This window comes from Numenius arquata, chromosome Z (genome assembly GCF_964106895.1).
Source record: "Numenius arquata chromosome Z, bNumArq3.hap1.1, whole genome shotgun sequence".
Classification (NCBI taxonomy): domain Eukaryota; kingdom Metazoa; phylum Chordata; class Aves; order Charadriiformes; family Scolopacidae; genus Numenius; species Numenius arquata.
Genome location: NC_133616.1, coordinates 16,623,577 through 16,633,411, shown reverse-complemented (window position 1 = coordinate 16,633,411; position 9,835 = coordinate 16,623,577). Strand labels below are relative to the sequence as shown.

The 9,835-nt window shown below is 37.5% G+C and overlaps 1 protein-coding gene across 1 annotated transcript in view; it reads right to left on the bottom strand.

The window, feature by feature from the left end:
• Positions 1-323: 323 nt before the first annotated feature.
• The window catches only part of NNT (nicotinamide nucleotide transhydrogenase), a 47,161-nt gene continuing 37,649 nt past the window's right edge, over positions 324-9,835 (bottom strand). The window contains exons 20-22 of the mRNA XM_074166788.1: positions 6,035-6,153; positions 4,950-5,065; positions 324-2,552 (exon numbers count right to left, since the gene is read on the bottom strand). Coding sequence (XP_074022889.1) covers positions 2,403-2,552; positions 4,950-5,065; positions 6,035-6,153 — 385 coding nt within the window. The 3' untranslated portion in view covers positions 324-2,402. The remainder of the gene's footprint in view (positions 2,553-4,949; positions 5,066-6,034; positions 6,154-9,835) is intronic.

The window sequence follows — 9,835 nt, the reverse complement described above, 5'->3', positions numbered from 1 at the left end:
AGCTGAGTACTGTACTTTTTTTTTTTTTAAAGTCAAAAAGTCAACACAAATTGGGATCAACTGCTCTCAGAACCTGTCTAACCCTCTTACTTTATTAGAAAAGCTCACAGTGAAGTTGCTACGGTCAGGTGACATCAGAATATTTTAAAGAACCATTCAAATTAGAAAAAGAAAATAAATATGCATCTTTCACTATGATTCCTCTTCACTACATTCTTCAATCTCAACATCCCTGGTGGCATTTTGATCTTCTAAATCCCAGAAAGAATCTCAGACTACTTACCTACTGAGGAAACACAATAGGAGAAAAAAGAGACAGTGATCAGTAAAGAAAAATAATTGACTTTTTATTAGCACTTCAACAATTACCTGGTGTTCCATGGTAAAGCACAGTTTTAAAGATAACACTGGTACCTCTGATCCAACATAACAGTATGGGTTTTTTTACAAATACAAAGGGGAAACAAACGTGTTCCCTCCTTGTTTTTGGGTTTGTTGTGTTTTGTGGGTTTTTTTGTTTTTTTTTTTAACAAAAGCTAAGTCTTACATTAGCCACTTATAAGCAGAGACATGTTGCATACCGCAGTTAAATACTTCAAGTTTGACACGACAAAAATTAATACTTTAGGATGTTAAATCCCTTCAAATCCCTTTTTTGCTTAGTTGGGAGGGCGAGAGAGAGAGAGAGAGGGAGAGGATTATTTCCTTGTCTTTCCCCTTCTCCCATTTCCCTCCTGTTTTGTGCAGGCCTAAAAGAAAAGCTGAACACAATTAAATCAACAGGCCATACATGCTACATTCAAATATAGCTACCGCAATGTTTTAAATTAAAATTTAATTACAAGTCTTTTCCTGCAGTGTACAACATATTAATGCTTACATGATAATTTTTATTTCGATTATATAAAAGAGATTTGTAAAAAGGGTAGCTTCTTTCATACATTGTTACATTTCTTAATGCATTATCTGTTCAAAGTCTGTGTTTTAAATGATCTTTACATAAAAACAGAGGTAGCTAAGTAGAAATACTATGTTTTATGAGGTCTCTATACATGGTGTAATAAAAAGATGGATTAATTTCAAGACTTCATAATAGTTTTTTATCCCCAGAAATGAATGCTTTAACACAAGTACAGCTATTTCTATTTAGCCTTTGTCACCATGGACAGTTGCTACATCACTACAGAAACATGGTAAAACTCATTTTATTAAGCAAATATTTGAGTTCCACTCAAGCACACTTAACATAATAAAAACAAAACAGAAATCTATGTCGTAATTTAATTTAATTCTTTGCTGAACTTATTATGGGAATTTAACAGTGCTTTCAATTAGATTGGGGAGAAATCAAATAATCAAAACACTGGATTTTAGGTTTGGTGTGTTTCTGTGCTGCCCAAACAATAGCTTATTTATTTAGAAAAATTCTAATAAGCTCCAGCATCTTAAATATGTTCAAAAGTGCCTCTTCCAGCATCACAAAGTTAATTAGAAAAGCATTGCTAAATTTTAAAGTAGCAAGTATAGTTAAAAATTTAAGTGAACATAAACTGAAACACTGTAGTTCCAAATTCTGCTAACAGATCAGGTATGCAAGATGTTTTGCCTGTGCAGAACTGGACCGTATTTTTTCTCAGACACTTAAAAAGGCAACAACTGGAAAAGATGGAGAATTTAGCAGCTGCTTAAAACAGTTAAGCAGTGCAAGTGTACATTTCCTTGTCAGGCTTGAAGATCACTTGGTAGGTCCCTGAAATCCTGTGTTTCATTTTACATAATGTAAGCGGGCACTACAAAAAAGTGGAACTGTATTTTAAAGAACTTTCCTAAAATGTTCCTGATTCACAGCATCCATACAATCCACAAAAGAAACGGTTCAATTTTTCTATAGAGATTTAACAGAATATTATGTTTAGAATCTCAAATTATGTAAGCTTCTATTTGCAACTGCTTGCCTCTGTTTGCAATTTTGATTTAAGTTTTGATGAAATAAATAGCTGTTTTGTCCATACTGGCCAAAGAACAGCTTTGATGATAAGACAGAATGCAATTTTGGCACAGTACTTTTTACTGAATTTCCATGACAGAAGTATAGACAGGAGGAAGAAGCCAATAACTACTTAAAGGCGGCCACGACTTATTAGTGCCTGCTTCTAACAGCTCAATGTTAATCTTGAAAAGCACATTTTTGTTCTTTAATGCATTGCCTCATGGGAGATTTAGTTTGAAGGGCTAATGTGCCCATCTTTTCATAAAGGTCTACACTCCCTGACTGAACTACATCTCCTAGGAGTCAATGCAGTCTTCCCCAAATGTCGGCTGTTTTATGAAAGTAAGAGATTCTTCTAACTCTTGTTTTCCATGACTGTAGTCACAATCATGAGTGGAATATAAATCAGCATTTAGCTTTGATACGACTCCCTGACTTTGGCCTGCAGGGCATCACAAGTCTTCTTAGCATCTCCCAACAACATGGCAGTATTGGGTTTGTAGAAGATTGGATTGTCCACCGCTGCATAACCGACTCCCAAAGATCTCTTCATTACAATGACCTGCAGACAAAGAGTTCAGTTTGAAACAGCAAAAACCAAGCACCTCTCCCCCCTCAAACAAAAACACCACAAAAACAAACTCCACAAACTAAGGGAGAAGAAGAGAGATCTCTGACCAAAATATGGTGCTTAGTGCTTCAAAATTGTATTTCAAATTTTAATATAGCAGACAAATTGATAGCCGGACCAGTTTCAGAAACATTTAATTATTAAACACAATATTACATGTCAGATGAAGAGACTGTGCACACTACACATGAATAAGCTTTTACTTTATTCCATGTATTTAAGTCAAAGCAAGATGGGCGCTGATGATTACAACATAGAAGGTTGTCTTGGTTTCAGCTGGAATAGAGTTAGTTTTCTTTTTAGTGGCTGCTATGTTTCAGGTTTGGTATCAAAGGAATGTCAATAATGCACATTGTTTTAGCTGTTGCCTGGTGATGTTTATAGTATTGAAGGACTTTTTTCAGCTTCCTGTAGAAGCTGAGAAGGAACACTGACAGAACGGCCAATAGCAATATTCTGTACCATAGACATCATGCTCAGTGTATAAATGGGGGTTGGTAGGGTGGTGGGAACCTGTGATGAGTGCTCAGGTCAGGCTGGGCAACCAATTCACTGGGCAGTGGGAGTCACTTTTGTCTTATATATTCTTTTGCCATTATTATTATTGCAGTTACTTTCCTCTGCCGTTATTGTTCTATTAAACTGTCTTCATCTCAACCCACAAGGGTTTTCCCCCCCCGCCTTTCTCCTCCTTTTCTCCCTCTTCTCCCTATCCTTCCTGGGGGGAAAGGGGAGTGAGCAAGTGACTGCGTGGTCCTAGTTCCTGATAGTTCTTTTTGGCTCCATACGTTGGGCACCAAGAAAGACTGCCACGGTTTAACCCCAGCTGGCAACTAGGACCACGCAGCCACTTGATCACTCTCCCTGAGTGGGACAGGGGAGAGAATCAGAAGAGTAAAAGTGAGAAAACTTGTGGGCTGGATAAAGACAGTTTAATAAGTAAAGCAAAAGCCCTGCACACAAGCAAAGCAACACAAGGAATTCCTTCATTAGTTCCCACTGGCTGGCAGATGTTCAGCCATCTCCAGGAAAGCAGGGCTCCACCACGTGTAACAGTTACTTGGGAAGACAAACGCCATAACTCAGAATGTCCCCCCCTTCCTCCTTCTTCCCCCAGCTTTATAACCTGAGCGTGATGTCACATGGTATGAAATATCCCTTTGGTCATTTAGGGTCAGCTGTCCTTGCTGTGTCTCCTCCCAACTTTTTTGTTCACTCCCAGCCTGCTCACTGATAGGGTTGTGTGAGGAGCAGAAAAAGGCCTTGAGAGCTTAGCAACAACCAAAACCACCAGTGTGCTACCAACACCATTCTCATCCCAAATCCAAAACACAGCACTATACCAGCTGCCAGTAAGAAAATCAACTCTATCCCAGCTGAAACCATGACAAGGTTTTTGAGGCTACTTTATTTGTGAGCTATTTTAAGAGCCCAATTCCCTGACAGCAACACAATTCAGATGAGTGTTCACGTTAACACTTGGTGCAACACTTTCTCTTACTTCTCCAGACTATTACTCTGTATAATTTCATATATGGGATTTAAAAATAAAATAAAATAAATATCCTAAAAAAAATTACAGCCAGTTTTAGCTATTAAATGTCAAACTAGTTAACCATGGCACCTTCACAGAGAAACTGTGAAGCTTTGCCAACTTTAACCATGTACACGTTTATTTCTCAAATTGCAACACATCGCTACATACAAACACTGATAAATGTATGCAAATACAACTCTGAGTACTTGAATGGTTAACCCACATCCAGAGCTATGACTGGATTCAGAACCAGAGATCAAAGGAAACTCAAGCATATGTACTTTACACCAGACGATGTTGCTTTCAAAGAGCAAAACTGGTGAGGTAACTAAACTGTCAGTTCTATCTGGACAGACTAAGCTCCTTACTCAACCCAGCCACTCATTTTTTTTCATTTAAGCATATTATTCATTTCTGTATCTCTACCTCAATTTTAAAGTTGTCAATCAAGTTTCCTATAAACTTAAAAAAGCAGGTATTTATATAGAAATGCTTCAGGTCTGCAGATGTGAGCAGAAAATCATTTATTCTAATCACATTTTTTTAGTAGAAGCACTTTCATTGGTCTTCTCTATTGCAGTCATCATTAGTCTCACTAAAGCAGTTGCTGATTATTATAAAATCATGAACAGTGCATCACACTTGCAAACTACTGTTTTGTTGGACACCTTGCAGAAAAGATTGTCATAGAAACCAGAGGAGTTGGAGCACCTTGTTAGCTTAACCTACAAACCATGTTTTTAGAAGCACAGTACCTAAGGTAGGTGCTAAAGCAACTCTGTTAATCTCACCTGTTTGGACTTCCAGACCTCAAGAACTGGCATTCCAGCTATGATAGAGTTTGGATCTTCCTGAGCTGCTGAATTGACTGTATCATTTGCACCAATTACAAGGACCAAGTCAGTATCTGCAGCAAGACAAAGAAAATAACACTGATCAAAAAATATCTGAAACCTGAACGCTGAAGCTGATGTACACTTTTGTGTGTTTTAAATCTGGTCTTCAGAGGCAGAACCACCCCTTATGGTAAGCACTCTACAAACATCTATGGAGACTTCATTCTCAAATATTTTACAAACATCAGACAAGTGCTAACAACTACCTAAAGCAAACTGCAAGCATCCACAATCCCATTCCAAGGGACTCATCAGACCACTCCACTGCTCAAAAGTTAAATCCTTTGATTTTTAAATGTGTTTTCATACACACATAGTATCATCACCTTCAAAATCTTTGTGCCCGGCTTTTCCTTCGAATATTCTTTCAAAGTAACTTTTACCAGCAACTTTCTGATTTTTAAACAAAGATATAAAGCAAGAAGTTGTCTGTACAATGTTATACTGGTTTGCAAGACATGACAGGGTCAAGACATCCACAACACTTTACCTAAAGAAGTAACAGTAGTTTTCTTGTATGGAGCAGTAACAGTGATAAAAAAGACAAAGCATTTGTCACTTATTTCACAGCTATAAGCAATTAAAAAAATGCAAACTGTTGTCTTGGTTCTGGAGGAAACAAGTTTCACAGGCCTATTTAACCTCCCTTCAGTATCTACTTTTTTCTGTACTCCTGTGTTGAACATTTCCCTTTGCTTTACCTGTCTGTACTCTCTGCTTCTCAGTTTTCTGCTTCTGAGTAAGGTTATTTCTTGTATTCGTCTGTGCTCACTTGCCATCAGCTGGGAGAGGACTCAGATTGCAAGAGAAAGACCTCTGCTCCTCTACCGTGGCACCACAACAAGGCACAAAGAGAAACTCAATGGCCTGAATGAGATTCTCTATTTTTAAAATCCTTGCACAATGTAAAAAAACATCATCAAATAAAAAATTACAAGATCAAATCCAATCTACTGGAAACTTATAGCTCACATGCTAACCTGGGAAGTCTTCGTTGATCTCATCCATTTCCAGTACAATATCATAGGGAACACCAGCTTCTGCTAGGAGAACGTTCAGCTGACCAGGCATACGGCCAGCCACAGGGTGAATGCCAAACCTAACAGGAAAGAAAGTCCAACCCCATTAATAAGTACTGACCACTCTGTTTTATACAGTAAAATTGTCACCTATGACCTACAAGGCTGAGAAGTTAAGTATAAGCACACATGTGAACTAATAAAAAGAAATGGTTAAACCTTAACAATATCGTAATTACTTTTCCAGTGTTGCAGGGAACTGAGCGGGTGGGAAAGGGAACAAGACACGTAGATTTGACCCTTCACCTGGAGAGCAGCTGTTCCTTTTCTGCAAAGTTAAAAGTATGACTGACACAACAGGTATGCAAAAGAACGTGCTCATTTCCCAGTAAAACTAAAATAGCTCGGAGTAGAAGTACATTTTTAAGAAGACTCGTTCAGAAAGTTGTTGCATCTGCACATTGGCTTTGGAGAGCCTGCTGGACACTTCTAGTGACAACACAGAAGAAATTTGTGTCCAGAAATGCCTGGGAACACATCACTGCAAGATGGACCAATTTTCCACCCAGTTATACCAACCAGCTTTTCTTCAACTACTTTTTAAAGTAATGGGACTATTTTACCATTTTGTCTGGCTACAATCATCAGCCTGAGCTGCACTACACACAGCAAGCATTTCACATCCACCTTCCATGAGTACCGTATTTTAAACCTTGTGACAGATACCTTTTTTTTATGAATAAGCCTTTTTGCTCCAAAACTACCACCCACATTAATATGCTTTGCAGGTCCCTTACATCATTGAAAAGTGAAAGCACCACAGAGTAAATGAACTGGCCACAGCATGACACTCTTCACGAAAAAGGCAAAAGACTGTAGAGCCTTTTGGGAGCAAAACCTCTCCGAGACCTAGAAATGCCCCTGGAAAATGACCTTATTGACTCAGGTAGAGTATGCAGGGTGATCATAGTCTAACACTCCAATAGAAAAATTAGCAGGGACTCTACTTCAAGCGAAGACGTTGCTTTGCTGAATTAGGTTAACCTGCCCCTTTCTTCTCATGACTGATTTTCAGTGGAAAAAAAAATAAAATAAAAAAAGATGGGGAGTGAGAAGGTGGAGAGCTAAGAAACTACATAACTTCAAGCAAAATGATTTAAGCCATGTTTTCAGAACAGCTCAAAAACAACTTGGAGAAAACACACTGCTTGTGAGTTACTAAAAAATCCGTCACACGGGGTGGCAATAGGGGGTGTTAAGGCATGCATACAGTTCTTTAAGAGTAAAAACCTGAAAAAATTCAGAATAGAGGTGTTAAACTGGTATAGCCGCAACTGCAAAAGACATATTTTGGTTAGAAGCAGATTGTACTCTTCTGCTCCTCTACTGGCCCTGAATAAACTAGGCAGATCAATGTCTAATGTCTCATGCATTTTCTGTCTTTCCAGCTCTGGAGCTACCAACAAATGTAATGCTGACTCATGCACACCAGAAATGCATCAGATAAATGAGTATATAGCTGAAGTTAAGTGTTTAACAAGGAAACCTACATGTACTTTGTGAGAGACAGAAAATACCCAAGAGAAAACTAAATTCTTGGATTTCTTAACATAAATTTCTGAGCAGAAATCCAAGTGAGTCAGGAATGCAATAAAAGGACTTCAGACTTCTTCAGTCAGGATAGAAAGACTGATGAATCAACTTGACATGACAGAGGGTTTGTCACATATTTCTATTTTCAAATCCACTGCAATGGAAGAGGATAACACATCAGTGATGGTCTACAAGTCACAGTCCAATTAACACAGATCACTTATGAATTTAACATTGTACAAATACATCCTTAAAAGGACAAATGAGCTCTCCATCAGCAAGACAACATTAAGACAATGCAAAGATGAGACAATTGGAACTCCAGCAACAAAATTAAAACATATGATTAATCCACATAATACTAGATACAGTACAATTTTAAGCTCTAGGTCAAACAGTGGGATAAAAGCTAGCTTTAAAAAGGAATGTGTTTAAAGAAACAAAGAGAATAGATCTTATTCAGCTAGTAAACATTTGGAATCCTATTGCAAAGTATAATACCTAGAATCAGAGAAAGAAGAGCAAATATACAGGACAAAATATTAACAGCTTACATTTCACATCATTCTAATATAAGCCATGTGTAGTACTGCAGCTAGTCCTAAAGTGTACCAAATTCAATCACTTACAGTACAGTAGGAGAACTCTTATTCTGAAATACGTTTGAGAAAACCCATCACTCCTCTGGCAGTGAAAATAGATTTTCCAACAAAATTCTCTTTTGTTTCTAATAAAATTATTTGAGCGTCTTTGTGACCAAAGCTGTTTTGGCAATACACAAAACAAAATACTCGTGAGGTTTCTATTAAATACTGTATACACATACAATCTTATTTCAAGGGCTGGAAAGCCAAAATTTAAGCTGCCAAGAGAATGAATTTCACCTTTGACTTCACTATTCCTGGCAAGAGGCAAAGAAAGAAGAAAAGAAAGGGACAAATTATCTTTGTTCAGGAAGGGTTATGGCATCAACCATCAGTAGTTAGAGACTTCTGACAGACTGCTTGAAACCACATACTGTGTATTCACAAAGTCTGAGAAACAAAAAAGCTCTTTGGACGAATGTTGAAGTGACTCCCAGAAGTCTGCTTCTAAGAGCCTGTTAAGCAAATATGACAGTAGCCTGCCAGTACCTCTTGAAACTGGATGTACAAGTGTGTCAAAAAATCATTAAAAATACATTCCTCTAAGGTTTGCATTATTTCACAAGATAAGGTCTACATGTATCTGGAGTGAAATTAGCCTGTCCCATTGAAAGCAGAATTCAGGTAAGCACAGAAAAGAGATAGCTAAAATCCTTCACGGCTCACAACATGCCTAATAAAAGCTATGCATCTTCTCCTGACTCACAAGAGCAGTTGTTCTTCAAAGTTTTGTGTGTTATGGCAGAAACATTTTGTCACATATGCTCTCCCAGATGTTCAAAATATGAACCTCATTCATATTCAAAAATTCAAAACATGAATGATTTTAAAAGAGAGACATATTTCATGGTAAAAATGTTTTAAAGTGAAAAATTGTTAAGTTTCTTTGATATGCTTTTAACATCAGTTATGCAAGAACTCCCTTAGGTTGGCTGGTTGGTTTTTAAAACAAGCAGAAATCTCACACTATTTTTGACTTTCTGTTTACATGACATTAAGTTTTCAGTCTACATGCACTTTACCCATAACAAAGATTCACAATCACGACTTGAAACATTATTCTAGTAGTTCACTGAAACACAGAATTCACCAGGAATTTTTTCCCTTGACCCTGAGCGCGTACATAAGGCTTATCACCTCCAATTGTCAGGTACACTGAAGTGAGCAAACACCTCCTTGCTACTAAGACTTCACACCTAAAAAGCATGAGTACTAGGCAAGGAAATTTAGCCTCTTTAACCAGCCTCTTTTGGATACTTTTTAGCTTTAGAAAGACAACACAGCACACTCAAAAAATGAGTTCATATACTTTGAACCTTTTCTTGTAGTACAAAGACTGCAACAGTTTCTTTTAAACTTAAGACTAAAAATCCAAAATTCCAAACATACACATCATATCTAGGACAGCATTTTCAGCACAGAAAGCACTTAAGTTCAGGGGGGGGAAGGGAAGAAGGGGAAGTTACTTAAAGTAATATCAAGCTAATTATAATAGTATGAAAAGACAACTAACACATGAAAAATT